This window comes from Neovison vison, chromosome 9 (assembly GCF_020171115.1).
Source record: "Neovison vison isolate M4711 chromosome 9, ASM_NN_V1, whole genome shotgun sequence".
Lineage (NCBI taxonomy): Eukaryota > Metazoa > Chordata > Mammalia > Carnivora > Mustelidae > Neogale > Neogale vison.
In genome coordinates, this window is record NC_058099.1 from 623,905 (window position 1) to 642,016 (window position 18,112).

An 18,112-nucleotide genomic window follows, 5' to 3' on the forward strand; every position below is an offset into this window, starting at 1 on the left:
GGACTGGTGGGAGGGACGGGAGGTGCTCTGAGTCCCGGGACTGCCCGCTCACCGGGTCTCTAGGCTGGACTCGGGCACTGTGTTCATCTTGCCAAGAAGAAGCAAGGAGGGAAGCGGGGTGTGTTTGGGAAGCAGGGGCCTGGGTCAGGTCCAGGCGTGGGGGCCCAAAGCCGCCTGTGGCACTCCTGTCTTGTGCTCAGGCCTGGGGTCCTGACCAGAGATGAGGGGCCTGCTTGGGCACAGAAGCCTCCTCGGTGGGGAAGGGAGGCATTTTCGCTTTGGTGGCCGTGGAGGTGGTCTCGTTTCTACCCTGAGAACTGGCCCCACATCCCAGCATGACTCTTTTGTCCTGGGGGGCCATGGTCTCCACACACGTGCCACAGCGGCCTCCTGGGTCATCGCTTCGGGGTCAGCCCTGGCTGTTGAGCCAACCAGCAGCCAGAGGCAGGCGTGGGGATCTAAGGTCTGCAGGGCCGGGACCTGGGGTGCAGCTGGGGCCCGTGGGCTCCTAGGTGCACAGGGCCTCTTCGGGCCCCTCCCTCCCTCAGGGCCTCCCCCAAGGCCCGTGCCCGTCCCCACGGGGCTGTATGTAGGGTGGGGCTCCATGATGTCACACGTGGCCGTCACAGGTAGCCGTCACACGTGGGCCTCAGCCTGAGGTGTGCAGGGTCTCCCCCTTGGCCTGCTGGAGATAGCAAAGGGGAAGGCCACCCTGAGAACAGACACAGCCCCCCTTAGGTTAGACACAGCCTCCCCAGGTCAGACACAGCCCCTCCGGGTCAGACACAGCCCCCCACTCCCATCAGACACGGAGGGGTGCCGTGGAGTCCCCGGGCCGGCGCTGTGTCCAGCCCTGCTGGTGAGGCCAGCCTTGGGAAGGTCCCTGCGGGAGGCCTCGGACCAGGGCCGCTCTCGGCAGGGGCACTTGTCTTTCCCCGTGTCGGGGAGCATCTCTAGGATGCTTCTGGCCCCTCCACTGGTTTTGCCACAAGGACCTTCCTCTTCTGTGGTCCCTGGGAGGGGGACATCCCTGAGACCCTCGGGCCTCCATGTGGCTCCCCCGGCCTGTTCTGTGGCTGGCATCGAGAAAGGATGAGAGGGAGGAACGGGCCAGTGAGGACAGAGGCCTCTTCTTCTCCACCTCCACTCCCCAGGGGCCAATAAAATATCCTCCAACTGGAACATCAGCTCAAGGGCTGTTTCCCCGGAAAACGTGGCCTTTGTGGGAGCAAATGGAGCTGAACCACAAGGTCAGCAGTTGGGGTTTGCAGGCCGCGCTGGGGTCCCTTTCCTTGTGAGTTTCACCAGTTTCCTCTCCGAGCACGTGGAGGGCAGCAGCTCCGGGGAGCCTGGTTCCCTCCGTCGGATCCCCAAGACACGGGGCCCAAGTCCTCGGGGCATGCTGTCAGCAGAGCTGGCCCCTCCCGGCATCAGGTGTTGGGGGGAGGGTCTCCCCCGGCCTCTGGGGCTGTGGAGCCGTCCTCGGGCTGTGACGTGAGAAAGCCCGTGAACCCAGGTGGCACACACACACTTTCCTCGCTGCGTGATTGTGGGAAGGTTACTCAACCACTCTGTGTTTTCTGGTCTGAGAGAGATGGTCGTAGCCAGCCCGTACCTCCCTGTGTGAGTACAAACCTGCCTGTGAGGGGTCCGGGAGGGGTCAGCTGTGATCGTTTTGGTCTGGGATCCAGATGGGGTCGATTTTGCTGGGAGATAGGAGGTATGGGCCCGACCCGCTTGTATTTCTAGAAGCCCATTCAGGGAACAGTCATGTCCCCCCCGCCAAGGACCACATCCTGGGCTACCCTGTCTTTTGGGTTCGTCTCCAGCTTTCCGCTCTGGTCTCTGTCCGCTCGTGAGCCAGCAGTTCTAGTGACCACGGTTTTACGGTGGTTCTCCCGCGGGACCAACAACCCTCATTGCTTTTGCTTTCCCTCTCCCTCCTTGCCTCCCTCCCTTCCTCCGGACATCAGAATGAGCTAGTTTGGCTCCGCAGAAATCCTGTATTCTCGCTGAATTTTGCTGCGCTGGTGGCTGGCCCCAGGCTGTGGTGGCTCATCTGCGGTGTGGACCGACCAGGGCTTCTCCGCCGCAGAGGCTTAACAACGGAGCCCCGCAGGCGCCCCTTTGTTTTAATTTTGAAAGACTTACCCTTTCTAGAGCAGTGTCAGGCCGACGGAGAATCCAGAAGGCGCAGCAATTGCCCATGTCCCCACCACGCACGGCCTCCCCCACCGACACATCCACGCCCGCGTGCGCGCCGCATGGCCCCCTGCAGACACGCCAGCACCCGAAGCCCACCGTGGCCAGTGGGGCCGTCCTGCGGGCAGGGTGCCCTGTGTGGGCGCAGGCAGGGCGTGGGGACACGCATCTGCAGGGCGGCCTCACACACTCGGGTGCCCCGCCGGCCTCTCCCGGGACAGCCCGGAGCCGGGGTCCTGCCGCATGCGACCTGTCCGGACGGCCCTGTCCTCTTGGGAGTGCAGGTGCCTCCGGACCCTCTCCTGGCCCGGCCGCTCGTTCCTTTTGAGTGCGGAGCGGACTCCGCTTGGGGACCGACCAGTTTGTTGGAGTGGAGCGGGGTGTGGGCTCCGAGCTGCCAGGGCCCCCGGGCCGTGCTCCGCAGGCAGCGGGCGGCCTCGGGCTGGCCCCGTCTCCCGAGGAAGGCTCCCAGCTGCCCGCATCAGGGTCTGTGTCAGGGTCTGTTTCTTACAAACATCCTCCATCTGGGCAGTGGATTTGTCTCTATTCCGAGTTCACTGGGTCGTTTCCTAAGTCAGGAACAGAAGTTCCTTTTACAAAATGTTCTGAGGCTGCCGCGAGCGCCGGATTCTCGCCGTGCTCCTTCCGTGAAGCACGCCGGGCCCCCGCCCGCAGCCCTGCTTCTGGGACGCACCCAGCGTGTCACTCCGTCTCCCGCGCCGTGCATCAGTCTTCGCTGCTGTCTTGTCCGGGTGTCCGAGTCTGTGTCCTCAGGTGGACGGCTGGCCCTCCAGGGTATGGTCCGGGTGTCCCCACCTCTCCCTCACGAGCGGCCCGGTGGCTTGCTGTTGTCCCCGCAATTCTTGGGTGGATTTGTGGGTGAAGTGCCCCAAGCTCCTGAGCCCCGGGAGGACCTGGGGCATCTGTTGGTGACCTCGCCTCCCCCAGCGTGTGGGCTCAGGTCCTGACTCTGACCGCCACATCATGAGGGGCACGGCTGGGTGCTGAGTCAGGGCACGGCTTCTCCCAGCTCCCTGGGCTGGGGCCAGACTCGGACTGGTCTGGCAGCCCTGCTGGGCCCTGTGCCCTGTAACATCCTCATGGGGCTGGGGAGTCTTAGGTCAGACAGTGACTGGCCCTTCATTTCAGGACTCACCCGGCGAAGAGGGTTTTCTGCAGCCCCGAAGGCAGTGGTGAACCCGAATGGTGACCCTGCCCTGAGGCTCCAGGGCAGGTGCCCACAGGGGTGGGGCGGGCCCTCCCGAGGTAGCCAGGGGGCGCTGGTGGCTGTGGGTGACTCAGAGGCCACGTCCTTTCCCAAAGCGGAGAGCAGGCCGCAGGCACCCTCCCAGGGCAGCCCCACCCCACCCCACCCCAGCCCTGGCATTGACCTGAGACCGGGTCTGAGGGCACAGTTCCTTTTCCAGCGCGAGGGTGAACCCAGCTTTCCCTGGCGCTGGTGTCCCAGTGGGGTCCTCATCCAGCCATCCCGCCCTGTGCTGGGGACTTGAGCAAGCAAGAGAGGGCCAGGGCTGTGGGTGGTCAGCCTGTGTGGGACGCCCCAGGGGCCGGGGGAGCAGGGCTGGGGAGGCAGAGCACGGGGCCACTCTAGGGCCTTGCCAGGCGCTGCAGGCCAGACTTGGTGGGCCGTGGATGGGTGTGGGCTGTGACAGGACACGGAGGGCGGCACCCTGGAGGTCAGTGCTGCGGGCTTGGCCCTGCGGTCTGCTGCCCCTTTCCTGCTCACGCGGCATGGCCCCAACCTCCAGCCCACCACCGCTGAAACGTGAGGCCTGGGCATCCCCCAAGCTGTGGGCAGAAGCCCGCCTGAGCACGGCAGGGGGCCAGGCCACGGGTCCAGGGAGGGGGCAGAGGGAGCTCTGGCCAGAGAGGGCCCAGAGTCCACAGACCCTGGGCGGCACCAGTGGGGAGCCCCCGGCCTTGGTCAGGTGGGGTTGGTGGGCTCTGCATAGCCCCATCTTCTCCCCCCAGGCCCGGACCCACTTCTGTTCCTGCGGGCCCTGCAGACGCTGTGGTCCACGCGGGAGCTGCGGCAGGTGAGACAGCACAGGGGCTGGGCCCCTCCCCCGGCCTCAGGGGCCGCCCTGTCTGGAAGTCCTGGCAGACATGTGGGGGCCGGAGCCCTGGGCTGACACCCACTGGATACCAGTACACAGGCCCCTGAGGCTGAGAGCATGAGGCAAGGGCCTGCGGCCACCACCTGGCTTCTGCACAGTATGGACCCAGGGGGCCGTGACCACCTATGTGCCCTGTGAGGTGGGGGAACTCACTGTTCAGACTAGCCTTAGCTTGTGGCCTCCTGTCCCGGGGACAACCTCTCTGGCCACTGAGGGATGCGTGTGGCCCTGGAAGGGAGGCTGTAGTGGTCTCTCATGGCACTCGGTGGCCCTGCCATGGCCTTGGCCTGGAGGGTGACTTTGCCTGACCCATGGACACCCCTGCTCTGCACTTTGTTCCCAGAGGCAGCAGAAGGATGAGGGCACCCGGGCTCCAGGGAGGATGGACAAGTCAGGATAAGGCCCATGTCTCGTGTCTTGCCTCCTGCTGCTATTGGAGGGTGGGCCGGGTGCCCAGACCTGGCCGAGCTCCCTGGGGCGGGCGTCCCGTGTGGGCGCCTTCCAGGAGAGGCCGCAGGCTTGTGGACGGGAGGCGGCTGTGCGCTGTGGAGGCTGAGGGTGCTCCCACCAGGTCCAGGGCTGGCTTTGTACCACGGGGGACCAGCATCTGGCTTGGCAGGTCACCAGTGGTGTGTGAAGGGGACAGGCCTGGGCTCCACGGCAGCCATCAGCCCCTCTCGACTGCCGCATGGCGGCTCAGAGTGCTTCTCCTCCTCAGCTGGAGAAAGCCAAGGTTTTTGCAAAGCCAAAAGCTCTTTTTAATGTTTGCCTCCCGTGGCTTTGCGCTAACACGGAGGCACCGCGACTATGTTGTTGGTGAATCGGCTTCACGGATTCTGCGTATCCACGGTGTGTCCCCTGTCCCGGTGCACACGCGGTGTTGGCGAGGTTTGTCTCTGCCCCTGGGTCAAGGTGAGCTGACTTCATAAACTGGGTTGAAAGCCTTCCTTCTGTTCCCGTTCCCTGGAGCCACTGGTTCCACAGGAATTCCTTGTTCTGGAGGGTCTGGAAGAACGCAGACCCTGGATGACCGTTTTGGGGGCTTTCCGCTTCTGGTTTCTTGCCCCGGAAGCGGTCATCTCTCCCCTGTCCTCACATCTGCCGGCTTGAGGCTCCCGTCCGAGACTCTCAGATGTGGGAGTCAAGGGCCCTGGGCGTTCCAGTCCCCTCTGGCCGGCGCCACTGTCTCTTCCTTCCCAGGTGCTCGCTGGCAAGCGTGCCTGTCCTGCTACAGCCCCACGCCGCAGGTCTCTGCGGGTAGGGGCCCGTCTTTATGACCCTCGGGAAGGCATCCCCTTAGACCGGCGGGTTACTTATTTCCCGTCACACACACGGCTGTCTGAGATCTTCCACAATGGCTTCTGTCCGTGAAGGAGCACATCTGTGTATTCTCATTTGCGGTGCCGCAGAGGCCTGCGGGGGCAGGTCCCTGTGCACCGAGTGAGTGTGTGGGGCGGCGCTCTCCAGCCAGGAGCCAAGCTTCTGCCCGAGGGGTGCGTGCTGTCTCCCCTGGGTCCGCTTGCCAGAATGGGGCCAGGTGAGGGTGCTGCTCGGTGTCTGAGCTCTGACCTGGTGATGCCCCAGGGGCCAGCGGCAGTGGGCGGAGGTTCCCCGTAGGAACCTCGAGGCAGTAGGGAGGCCACGAGGGGAGCCCTGCCCTGACGGCCAGCCGTGCACAGGGAAGTTTCAGGGTCCCCCACGGAACAGGACAGGGAAACTGGAGGCTGGATTGGGAGAGCCTTTTGGGGGTTTGTGAGATCAAGAGGAAGGAAATGGGATGGTGGGGGGCTGTGGTCCCTCCTTTAAACACAGAGGGAGCGACGCAGAAGCAGCAGGTCGGGACCGGTGGGGGTAGGGACGACAGGGGCTGCGGCGGGGGAGGGGGGCCGGTGGGCTGTGGGGCAGTGGGCTGGGGACACCTCAGAGCCCCTGGGGTGGGGGTAGACAGAGGAGAGGCGAGCAAATGGGCAGGATGGGGCTCCCCAGGTGGTGCGGCCCTGGCAGCTTGCGTGAAACCCCGGCCCCGCGGAGGCCGCACGAGGTGCTGGAGCAGGGCCGCGGGGACTCTGGCTCCGGCCAAGCCCCAGAACAACCAGGATTCCCTGAAGCCCGGGATGGGGTGGCTGACGCCCCTCTGGAGCGCGAGCTGGGGGGTGACAAGGCGCAGACCCCGCTGGGTGGCAGAGGGGAGCTAGGGGAGCAGTCAGAGGGCAGGCGGGAGGGAGGGAGCAGCAGTCAGAGCTCCGGAGCCAGGGTCCACACGGCACGGAGCCCGGACCGCCAGGCCACGGGGCGGAGCAGCCCCAGAGATGGGGCCATGGCGCCCGGACTGAAATCTTCCGGGACAGGGGGTGGCAAGTGGCCAGTGCGTGCCAGAGAGCACGCGGGGTCCACCCTGGCAGCCGCAGGGGCCCGAGGGGCTCACGGTGGGGGGCGGCAGCACCCTCGGGCCCGTGTTCGTCACTCACGGTGACTCGTTCCCGTGTGCTCTGTGGCCTCTCCCTGAGCTCCCGTTACTGCCGCTGTCTCCCGCGGGACCCATGCTGTGGCCAGGAACACAGGCGGTCCCCCCGTGCCCCATGTGCCCCCTGCTCCCCACGGCCTTCCCGTTCCCCGCAGCACCCGTGAGCCTCCTTGCGCGCGGCCCCCTCTCCTTTCCTGGGTGTTTGCCGAGGGAGACTGGCCGGGTCTCCTGAGCTTACCCGCATGCTTGAGGGGAAAGCCGGCATCTCGCTTCTGGGGAGCAGAGGTCAAACCGCTCGGCACAGTGGTTTGGACTGAGGGGATCGTGCTCTGAGGGTCCTGAGGAAGCATCAGCCCCACGGGGTGCCAGGGCCAAGGCCCATGTTCCAGCTGTGCACCCTGTTTCCTGCCCGCTGCTCTGTGGGCGGGGGCCCTCGGCCTAGGGGTGCCAGGCGCTGCCCAAGCACAGCAGGGGCCTCTGTGCAGGAGGAGGCACACACAGACAGGACGCACGTGCCTCTCCGAGTTCCAGACCCAAGTGGTGCTGTCCAAGGAGGATGTTCTGGCCCAGCCTGGCCCCAGGCTGCTCCCAGGGCAGAGATGTAGGAAGGGCCCTGGGACCAACAGCAGAGGGGTCTGTCCCTCCCTGATGAATTCCCCTCCACTGTCCCCTGGTAACTGGCAGTGGGGAGGCGGTGCCTGTGCCCCAGGCTCGGTCCGCAGAACCCTGGGGAGCTCCCTGGAGGCTGCTGGGAGGCCTCCTCTCTCCAGGGAAGCTGCCAGGGGGCAGCAAGGAGCTGCTCCTGGTGGCTCGGCTCTCAGCAAGGCCCGCAGACCCCCATGGGGTCTTGATTCCTTCAGGGCTGCACCTACCTTGGCCCTGGCCCAGGTGAGTGTTGCCTGCACACGGCGGTCCTGGGGATGGGGCAGGACCATTCCTGCTTCGGGTGCTGGAGCAGGGATGTGCCACGCCCCAGCCCCCTTGACTCTGGGCGCCCCAAGCCATGGGCTGAGACGCTCCCAGGAGCAGGAGGAGGGGAGGTGCGGTCGTGTCCAGTAGGTCAGGGTGAGCCCCGCACTTTGTGCTCACCGAGGGGGACAGTCCAGTGTTCCGGGGACCCCGGAAGCTGACAGCCATCCAGCTGCACTCCTGAGCCTTCCCCTGGGAGGGGCAGAGCCACCACGGCCACGGCCGCGCCAACAATATGCTGTGACCATCTCGGAAGGACGTGCCCCCTCGCTCCCCTTCTGCCAGCCACCAGGAAGGTTCTCACCGTGAAGGGCAGCTGGACGACCCCAGCGGAAGGAGCTGACCCCACAGTTGGCCGTAGCGTGGGTCTGGGGCTTCCAGGGGCCGTCCGGCTGGGAAGGGGTCCGTGTGGCGTCTTGGGCAAGGAGAAGGGCTAGCTGGCCAGTAGGTAGGAGCCACAGGTCCCAAGCACACGGCCTCCCCGCTCTGCTCTGAGCCTCTCCGAGCTGCTCTTCGGAGGCCCTAAGTGGGAGCCGTGCGCACGTCAGGACCCAAGCCCGGAGCTGCGCCTCTCGAGAACTTTCCCTCCATGAGCAGGAGGTTGCTCAGCCTCCGGTGTCTTCTCTCTTATGTTCCGGGCAGGCCTGGGGCCTGGTGGAGATGGGGACGGTGGGCCTGTGGGCCCTGACACCCCCGTGTGGGCTCTGCACGCCTCTCCCTGGTCATGGCAGCGTCACGCGTCGGAGGCTGTCCTTAGGTCCGCCCGTCTCGTCTGCAGGGGCAGCTGGGGCCTCAGCTCCTCGCTCCCGGCAGAGTGGCCCCGGGCGTCAGGGTGTCTGTTCCCGAGCTCGCACCCCACACCCTGCAGCTCTGCCCTCGGGGTGGCCGGGCGAAGAGTCCCGGGCTGCTTGCAGACCCGTCGCTGCAGGGTGTTGCAGGGGACAGCGGAGTCAGGCAGAGCCAGCCGCGTGCAGGGGGCCGAGGTGGCGCTCGGACGACACCTGCTCCCCCGAGGGAGAGGTCTTTCTTCCTTCGGCGCCCACGTGTTTCCAGACCTTCCGCGGTGCAAGAGGTGGGAAAGTCAATCAAAGGTGTTTTTCAGTTTGCGTTTTTTCCTCCTTTTTTTGGTTTCTCGTTGCTTGCTGGGCCCTGCAGCCAGGTCACTGGGTCTGAAGGACCGGCGTGCGTCCCCCGGGCAGCACACAGGTCGTGGGGCGAGGCCCAGAGGCTGCAGCCTCTCAGAGGGGCGCCTCTTTACGGGGCCATGACGGTGGGCGGACCCGGGGCGCGGCGGGTCAGACCAGACCAGAGCACCGGGGAGGAGAGACGAGGAGGGGGATGGTGCCGATGGCCGTCCCCTCTCTCAGCCATGTTGCTCGGGACAGTGCAGGTGGGGAGGCTCTGCAGGGAGGTCTGGGGCAGGGCATCCTGGGGCTGCAGCGAGGTTCCATGTCTCTGCAGCTCCGGGAGGAGGCCCGGCGGGGCTTCGCGGCCCTGGCCGACCCGCGGACGGTGCTCCTGGACGTGCTGGAGAGCGGCAGGGGCTGGCAGCAGAAGAGCCCCTCCCTGGAGGCCTGGCTTACCTGGGAGCTGGCGCACTGGCTGTCCGCACAGCTGCTCCCAGGGCTGGCCCAGGTGAGCCCTGCGCACGGCCCCACCGGCTACATCCCTCTCGGCACCGTGGGCTCCCGGCCAGCCTCACCTGGCCTGTGTAGCCTGCTGAGCTCTGGCACCCCGGGTGGGCAGGGCCTGGCACCTTGGGATTGACTGGGCTCCTGCGTCCGTGGGCTTGACCCTCAGCGCCCCCCACAACCACACCTCGCCCTCGCCTGTGCCTCTAGGCCTGGCCTGCCTGGAGTGTCCACTGTGGACCCAGGGTTGCAGGTGCCGGACTCCTCAGCCAGGTCTGCCCAGTCCCGTGACCCTGGCTGCAGTGCCCTTCCCACTCGCCAGCTGAGGGCAGCTCTCTGGTCTCCCAGGGCAGCTCGGGGCTGAAGCAGCTGCAGGCCCGTGCTGTCAGAGTCCTCACGGAGAGCCCCCCTGGCCTTGTGGAGCCGCTGGTCAGCATCTTCCAGCTGCAGGACGCAGACCGGGGCCCCCTGCTAACTCACGTCCACAGGCTCCACCAGGAAGGCAAGTTCAAAGAAGTGAGTGTGGGCCCCTCGTGGACCGGGGACCAGGGACCGGGAACTAGGCCTGCATGTTGGCTCAGGCAAGGGCTAGGCTGAGTGGGCTCACAGGGCCCCCCTGGCGGTTTCTTCTGGGCCCACTGTTGGGGGCTGCCCAGGGCCGAGGGGCATCGGGTCTGGTGCAGAGGGTTCGGGGACCAGCCCCCCAGAGGCCCAGCTCAGGGCTGTGCCAGACGTTGGGGCCCTGAGCTGGAGGATTCTGGGAGCGGCCCCCGCACCTGCCTGGCTCTCTGCCTCAGCAGCTGGGGTCCTTCCTCTTGAGGTGCCATCGGGTCCTCAAATGGGGTCCGCGGCCCAAGGACACCCTGGCTCTGGCCTGGAAGCCCCGTGGGCCAGCCGCTTGCCCAGCCTCTTTTGTCACTTCCCAGGAACACCTGTGGGGGACTAAGAGGGTCAAGGGTGTGGGGTCCCTCTGCACACAGTCCCCACCGTTTGACCACCCCTGCCAGCCCAGGCCCTCCCAGGCCAGGGAGCAGCCACATGACCGGACGGGGTTGGAGGCCCCCCTCGCACCCACTAGCAAAGTCACTCGGCCTCTGTGTTGTGGCCTGGGGGCGAGCAGCCCGGTTCCCTCTGGGCCCAGCTACTTCCAGCTGCTGCTGCCTGAGGACAGAACCGTCCCTTTGTGTGCTTGTGGGGGCCACGACCGCACCAGGCCTGGGGACTGGCTGCTTTGGTGCTGTTTCCACAGCAGGGTCCGGCCACAGGAGCAGCCCCTCAGTGGCCCTGCCCGCTGGGCCTGCCACCTCCCTGGACCCTTAAAAGAGGCCCTCCCCCCACCTGGGATGGCCTGACTCCTGCTGTGTGGAGGCTCACTTGGGTCAGATCCGACCAGTGGGGGCGCCCGTGTGAGGGTCGGACACCTGGAGGGTCCTGTCGGCTCCTTGCTGGACCAGGCCTGCCGGAGTCCCGTCCTCACTGTACCAGGGATCCCTGGGACCAGCCCGGCCTGGTGCCCGTGTGTGTCTGTGGAAGTTCGGTGTGGGGCACGGGTTACGGGTCATGATGGCAGAGTCCTGCAGAACGGGCGGTGCTCCTGGGCGTGGGCTGTGCCGGGTCGGGTCATTCGGCTCCTCTGTTCTGGGAAGGCCTAGCAAGGTCAGATGTGGGGACGTGGGTTCAGGAGCCTCATGGCGCTGGTGGGGCTCTGGAGGTCTTGGAGGCGGGCCAGGAGCGCCGGGAGTGACTCGGGTCTGCATGAGGCCGGGGAGCAGGACTCTGCGGTGTGGAGGGAAGAGTGGATGTGAGTAGTGGCTGCAGGCCCAGGGGTCCCCGTGGCCTCTCAGTGCCCTGAGATGTGAAGACCATCCCCTGGGGAAGTGGGTGGTGGAGAGGTCCTGGGACGCCCGCTCAGGGCCACGCTCTCCCCGAGGCCCAGGTCTGGTGCTCCGGGGTATCCAGAGGCTCGCTCCTGACTCACCTCTACCCACTGCCCCATCGGGCCCAAAGTCGAGCCTGATTCGGGGACAGCGCTGCTCCCAGACACTGCTCCCCGTACCCGCGGAGCCTCGGGCTTCAGTGCGTCCTGAGGCAGGATCCCGGGCCCCCACCCCACAGGGACCTTCTTCCCCGAGGGGCAGTCCCCGCCAGGAGGCTCATGGCGAGGTCGGCCTCACCTGGACCGCCAGTGCTCGGTCCTTGGAGGTTGGGCCATGTGCTGGCGGCTGCCGTGCTCCGGCCCAGGCTCTTGTCTCGAGGCTGGTGAAGGGCGCTGAGAAACCAAGATGACCACGCCAGGGACAATGTGGCAGGGGCTCCGCTCCTGGGGCGCAGGGCCATTCTCCGCAGGCTGAAGGGGCGGCCGGGCTTGCAAGAATGCGGGAGGCAGAAGGCAGGCTAGTGTTTCGGCGTCTTCTGTTACACCCGGGCCTTTCAAAGAGTGTCTAGGGCCGGCTGAATGCACCTCCCTCGCGCTCCAAGGCAGGAATCCCAACACAAAGGGGGCTCTTGTCCCGCACAGGCCCCTTCTGCGAAGAAAAGCCATTGTCCCCAAGCGGGGCGGCCCGGCAGGCGATGCACGCTCCAGTGCCCACCGCCGCGCCCGGCGAAAGGGGCCGCATTCAGGCCTGTCCGCTCGGATTAGCAGGGACTCACGACTTAATGTGCGCCGATATTTCATGTCCAGGGCGGCGGCTGGCTCCGGGCAGGATGAATGCCCGCTTTTGTCTACTGAGTTATTTTATTTACATTTTTTAAACAGCTTATCAAGGTAAAAAGATAGCTTTGCTTCGGGGGGGCGGGGGGGAAGGCCCCTTGGCTCCAGGCCGAGCTGAGCTGTGGAGGTGGCAGGCCGGCCCGTCCTGAGTCTGAGGCTGCGGAGTCTGGGCTTGGCTGCCTGGGCACCTGCCTGGCGCCCCTGTCCAGCGGAGTGGGCGGCCAGGGGGCCGGTGAGCACTCTGTCCGCCTTGGCCACCAGGCCCTTCTGGGTTTCCTTACTTTCCCCCAAGGCAGCAGCTCTGGCACTGTCCGGCCGGAGGGGTCCCCAGCCTCTCTCTGACCCAGCTGCTGAGCATCCCCGTGTCCCTCTTCTCAGTGGCCTCCGTGCCAAGGCCAGGAACTGCTAGTTCCTCAGTTTCCTTCTGTGGGGCCTGAGCCCCTCGCACCCTCCCTACCTGTCCCACGGGCCTGAGTCGGCAGGTGACCTTCCCATGCCCGCTGGGGCCCCTGTGTGTCCCGGCAGTAGGCAGCGGACAGCTTGGTCTGCTGTCCCCATAGCAGAATCTCGGGCAGAAAAATGACCAGAGACAACAGTGGCTGCCCTACACGGACCCCCCAAAGACAGAAGCCAGCCCAAGGGTTCTGCTGTCAGACGTCCCCCAGGGCACCCACCCCGGCTGCCCCCTTCCTTGTCCTGGGCCACTCTTCCCGCCTCACCCCCGGGCTGCAGGTGCGGAATGGGGGCATGTCCCAAACCTTCCCCAGGATGTGGGTGGTCCCCCGGCTCTGGGCACGCTGGTCGCGCCCTGCAGCACCCTCGCGGGCTGAGAGAGGTCCCCCCGAGTGCTGGCTGGATGGGAAGCTGGTGGCTGTGGAGGAAGGAGTGAGAAGAGAAGGGCGGTGTGAGCCACTGACCTCCGTTAGGACACGTGTGCCCACGAGACCTGAGCCGCCCACCTGGGCTGCGTAGGGCTGGGCTCCAAGCACGGCCTGAGAACCTCCACCCGACCCCTCCCCCAAAGCCAGCGGGCACTACGGACGAGGACCCCGAGGGCTGGGATTGGCAGAGGGTTGCCCTGCCCTTCACTGGCTCCTGGAGAGAGAGAACGTCCCCGCGGACAGAGGGAGGCTGGGGACTGGGCAGCAGGCTGCCATCTATGGCAAAGATCCCCGTGCTGCGGTGGGGGGCAGTGCCCAACCTCCCTTGGCCCCGCCCTGCCCCCCTCCACCCCAAGCCTGATTCACCCAGGCCCCACCCCAGGATTCAGAGAGGTTGTTGGATGGGTAGGGGGCAAGGGTTCCCCCCCGCGCCCTGCTGAGGGCTGGGGCCTAGAGCACAGAGGAAGTCTTGTCCTTGGGGGAGCAGAGGTAGAAGATGGCAGTGGCTGGCACCCCAGCAGAGGCAGTGAGGGGCGGGTGAGGCCAGGCCCCCGGGTCCTCTCTGCTACTCCCTCCGGCCCCTTGCCTTGTGGCTCCTCCTGCTTCATCTCTCCCAGGGTCACTGGCCCCCCTGCTTGGTCTGGAGGGTGGGAGGGTCCCAAGTCCCCAGGTACCCCTCCCACAGCCCCTTCCCCGACAGTGGCCTGGCCCGACCAAGCCCAGCTCAGGTGTTGACCCCAGAGGAGCCCAGGAGCTAGCCGGACTTGGGCAGCCGGGTTGTGACCACCCCAGTTTCTGGCCATGCGGGGCCATGCAGAGGTGGGGGGGCTCCCGGATAAAGGCTCGGTGCTCCCTTAGCTTCTCAGGGGGTCTCCCATCCAGAAGCGATGTGGTTCCCCCTCCTCCAACCCTGGCCCTGCTCCCTCTGCATCCTCCCCTGGCCCCGCCCCCTGTCCGGCGCCCCCACCCCCACCCCAGGGCCCCCAGGGGCCTGGAGGCCGCCGAGCCCTGGAGCACAGCCAGGCTGTGGAGGCGCTGGGTCAGCTCCACGCAGGGAAAGGCCCCTGGCCCTGCGCCCCCACCCCCACGGTCCTGGGCCGGAGGCCGGAGGCCGGAGCGAGCCTTTCCCAGGCCGCTATTTTGGTCCTTTGTGTGAGCTGCGTGGGGCGGGGCGCCCGGCCCTCTGCTGGTTATTTTTGCTCATAATGGGAGCACGATGTATGGAAATTATTAATAGTAGCCGGGCCTGCGCTACGTGCGGGCACTCAGGGCCCCGCGCGCTCTGTGCTGAGTGTGAGCCAGGCCCCGCGGCTCAGGGCTCTCGGCACCCACGTCCCGTTCCTGGGGCCGCTGCGCTCCCTGCCTCACCGGGACGCAGCTGGGGCCAGAGCCTCTTCCTCTGTGGACCTAGGGGCAACTCTGTGCGTCCCCCCAACACACACGGACCACACCACGTCCTACTCCAGCCTCTCCCCTGTGGGCCAGCCCGCTTGGACAGACAGCTGTGCAGTCATTTGTGGTTTGGGGGTACACGCAGAGCAGGCCTTGTGGAAAGTGCGCGGAGGGCCCTGCACCTCAGGCCCTCAGGGAGGACAGCCCTGGCTCCGGGCTGGGGCGCAGTGACTGTCCTGCCGGTGGAAGGCCCACTCCTGGGAGGCAAGGGGCAGGCGAGAGCGGGTGTTGGGGAGGCGCAGGCACCGGTGCCTGGGAGCGTGACAGAGCTCGCGGCTCTTGTCCACCCTCCCTCTGCATCCTCAGTGCACTCAGCAACACCCCCTGGGCAGAGCCCCTGCGGCCCAGTGCCCAGCCTGATGCCCCATCCCGCCACACCCCAGCCTGGCAGCCCCCCCGCCCCGCCTCATCTTCCACCTGCCCCCCTCCCGGAGCCTGGCTTGTCTGCTGGGAGGCTTCTGGATTCCAGGCCCTTGGGCCTGTGCCCGCCGTGACTGGGAGGTGTGGGAGGATGGGAGGGCCCCCCGGGGCTGCCCGCTCCCCGCCAAGCCTGGCATGACTGCTCCGTCTGCGACCGCCAGCCTGCTCTGCTGGGCCTGGAGCTGAGGCCGCAGCCACGACTCGATGTGGAGAAGGTAAGGGTCCTCCTCACGGGGATCATTTGGGTTCCAGCTCCGATAAAGCCTGAGTCTCCAGAACCACGATTGGGGGGAAGGGTTCTCCTACCACTGAGCCCTGGCCTCTGCTCCTGCTGGGGGGGGCTCCCCAGGGAGCACCTGACCCTGCAAGGAAGGCCCGTGGGGGCGGGGCCCTGGAGGGCAGTCGCTGGACTTAGGTGGGACGGGCTCCAGAGCCATGGCCAGAGGGACTCTCGGGAACGGGGCTCCCCATAAGGACCACCCCGAGGTCCCGACCTAGTCGGCTCCAGGCAGCCTGACCTGTGTGGGCCCATGGAGAGGAGAGGAGGAAGGGTCTACTGTTGGGACCACTGGGAGGGGCTTTGGTGACGCCTGGCTTGCGGTGGAAGTGGCCTGAATGTCCCAAGGCCCAGTGTCTCCGCCAGGGGCTTCCTCAGAGCTTCCTGGTGGGCTTGGGCAGCTCAGGACCCTTTGGGCCCCATGCACAGCCATGCCACCTGGGCCAATGAGGAGGCATTCCCTCCACAGGACTGCTGCCTGTGGTCAGTCTCCCTCATGCCTCCCACCACGCCTCAGTGAAGACAGGGGGCAGCTGATCTTCCCTGGGATCCCCCTAGCTTCTCGGGGCCTCCAGTCCTTTGTAATGGAGATGGGGATGACCACAGAGCCCCAGGGAGCCATGGGGCCCATGTGTGGGTGTGTGTATGGGCGTGTGTGGGTGTGTGGAGAAGTGCAGGCCCAGGGCGTAGGCTGGGGTGAGTGCACCGTGCCCTGGGAGCCAGGAGACGTGTGGCTGAGCCTCTGCCCACCCCCCAAGGGAGCCAGGGCACGTGGACGGGCCTCTGGTCTTCTCCGTTCGGAGGCTCTGGCTACTTCCTCCTTTGGTAGGAGGTGAGTCTGGGGTCTGGACTGGGGGTGGAGGGGCCAGGCGCCTGCAAGGCTGTGACCTGAGGACCTGCTCCCCCACAGATGAGCTCCCCGCTGCTCCTGCAGGACAGGATGGCCTCGCACAGCGCTACGTAGCCGGCTTTCCAGACCTCCAGAGGAGGCTGCTGGCCCTCCTGGACTCCTGGTGCCAGCCCGGCTTTGACATCAGAGTCGTGGCCAGGTGAGCCCCGTGGGGGCACAGGGTGGGGCACGGGTGACAGGCACTCGGGAAAGCCACGCACGTGGTCTGCAGGGGTCACAGCCTGGGCAGCCAGCCAGAGACCGGCTTCTGGAACCCAGAGGCTGCCCCTGGCCGGAGCCAGACAAGAGCCCGTTAGGTCCCTTCGATGAACAGAAATAATCTTCCACGTCGTGTGAACAATGTGTTACACACAGAAGTCACACTGTCCCTTCACCTAACGGGTCTCATCTGGGACACCCGTGGAGCCCATGGGGGTTTAAGCTGCGTGTGTGTGAGGCTGTCACGCGGGGGCGGGGCGTGGGGGCGGCCGCCGCTGAAGCAGCACCTGGAGGACAGTGAAGGCTCCTCGGGCGCCGTCCGCGTGCAGGCGGCGGTGGCCTGATCCCACGCCACGAGCTGCCCAGCCCTGGGACCACCATCTTGAGACGCGGGCCCTGGGCTCTGGGCTGGACCTCGTGGACCCAGAAAGTCCTTTCACTTCCCGGGTTTATTTCCTCTGCCCTACAATGGCACGAAGCTCGCCTGTCTCACGGGGTTGTGGGACTCCCCACACGACGAAGCTGACACAGCGTGTGCGGCCCCCAGCCCAGCCCCCCTCGTGTGGTGTGTCATCGCCGTTACTGTGTGTCTGGGAAGGGACACAGAGCAGGACCTGACTGGCTCAGTTGGTGTGGCACGAGGCTGTCCATCTTAGGGTCTTGGGTTCGAGCCCCATGCTGGGTGCAGAGGTTACTTACAGATAAAGTTGGGTTTTTTTTTAAGATTTTATTTATTTATTTGACAGAGAGAGATCACAAGTAGGCAGAGAGGCAGGCAGAGAGAGAGAGAGGAGGAAGCAGGCTCCCCGCTGAGCAGAGAGCCCGATGCGGGACTCGATCCCAGGACCCTGAGGTCATGACCTGAGCCGAAGGCAGAGGCTTAACCCACTGAGCCACCCAGGAGCCCCCAGATAAAGTATTTTAAGAAATTGAGAAGACAAGGGGCGCCTGGGAAGCTCGGTCATTAAATGTCTGCCTTCGGCTCAGATCATGACCCCAGGGTCCTTCAGCTCAGATCATGATCCCCAGGGGATCGAGCCCCGCGTCAGGCTTCCTGCTCAGTGGGGAGCCTGCTGCCCCCTCCTCCGCTCCCTGTTTGCGTGCTCTCTCTCTGTCAAATAAATAAATAAATCTTTTAAATGAGAGGACAAGGGTAGAGTGGAAGAAAATATTTGCAAAAGGTGCAACAGCCTCCTTCATAGTGACCAAAATGGAAGCATCTGGCAAACCCAACGTTAGGGAGGACGTGGAGGACCTGTAACGCCCGCGCCGCACTGGGGACAGTGAGCGCGCCATGGCCACTCGAGGAAGCTGGCCACAGCGAAACGGGTGCTCGGGCCACCACTGCACGTCCACCGTTGGAACGAAGCCAGGAGACATGGGTGCGTTGTCTCTGAAGAGACTGGAATGCTCGCAGCAGCTTTATTCCTGGTCCCCAAGCACCGGACGGATCCTAAGGGCTGTGCACAGCCCCACGGCTGGAGCACACACGTCACACACGTGACATGGAGGAATGTTGTGCGAGATGGTCCAGACCAAACGCCCAGACCCCACGAAGCCATCTGCAGGAAGTTCAGGGCCTGGCAGGTGCTCTCTGCTGGTCCGATGCATGGCTGGGGGCAGGGCCGCGCACCCTGTGCTGAGCTGTGGGCAGTGGGTCCTCAGGTGTGAGGACACCCGGGGTCCCTGCTGCTCACGATGGGTCAGTCACGCCTCGACGACACTGGTTTGCGGAGAGCGCTTCTGGCAGAGAAACAAACACGCGTTGTCGTCCGCTGGACAGCGAAGACGACGTTTGGAGAGAATGAGCGAGGCAGTGACCGCAGGGGAATCTGGGCACGCGGCAGGGGTCAGGCC

At 65.8% G+C, this 18,112-nt stretch overlaps 1 protein-coding gene across 1 annotated transcript in view; it reads left to right on the top strand.

The window, feature by feature from the left end:
- Positions 1-18,112, top strand: part of EXD3 (exonuclease 3'-5' domain containing 3) — a 63,236-nt gene that overhangs the window by 8,765 nt on the left and 36,359 nt on the right. Inside the window, 6 exon segments of the mRNA XM_044264355.1 lie at positions 4,195-4,259; positions 9,235-9,408; positions 9,753-9,920; positions 15,032-15,085; positions 16,058-16,088; positions 16,091-16,196. Coding sequence (XP_044120290.1) covers positions 4,195-4,259; positions 9,235-9,408; positions 9,753-9,920; positions 15,032-15,085; positions 16,058-16,088; positions 16,091-16,196 — 598 coding nt within the window.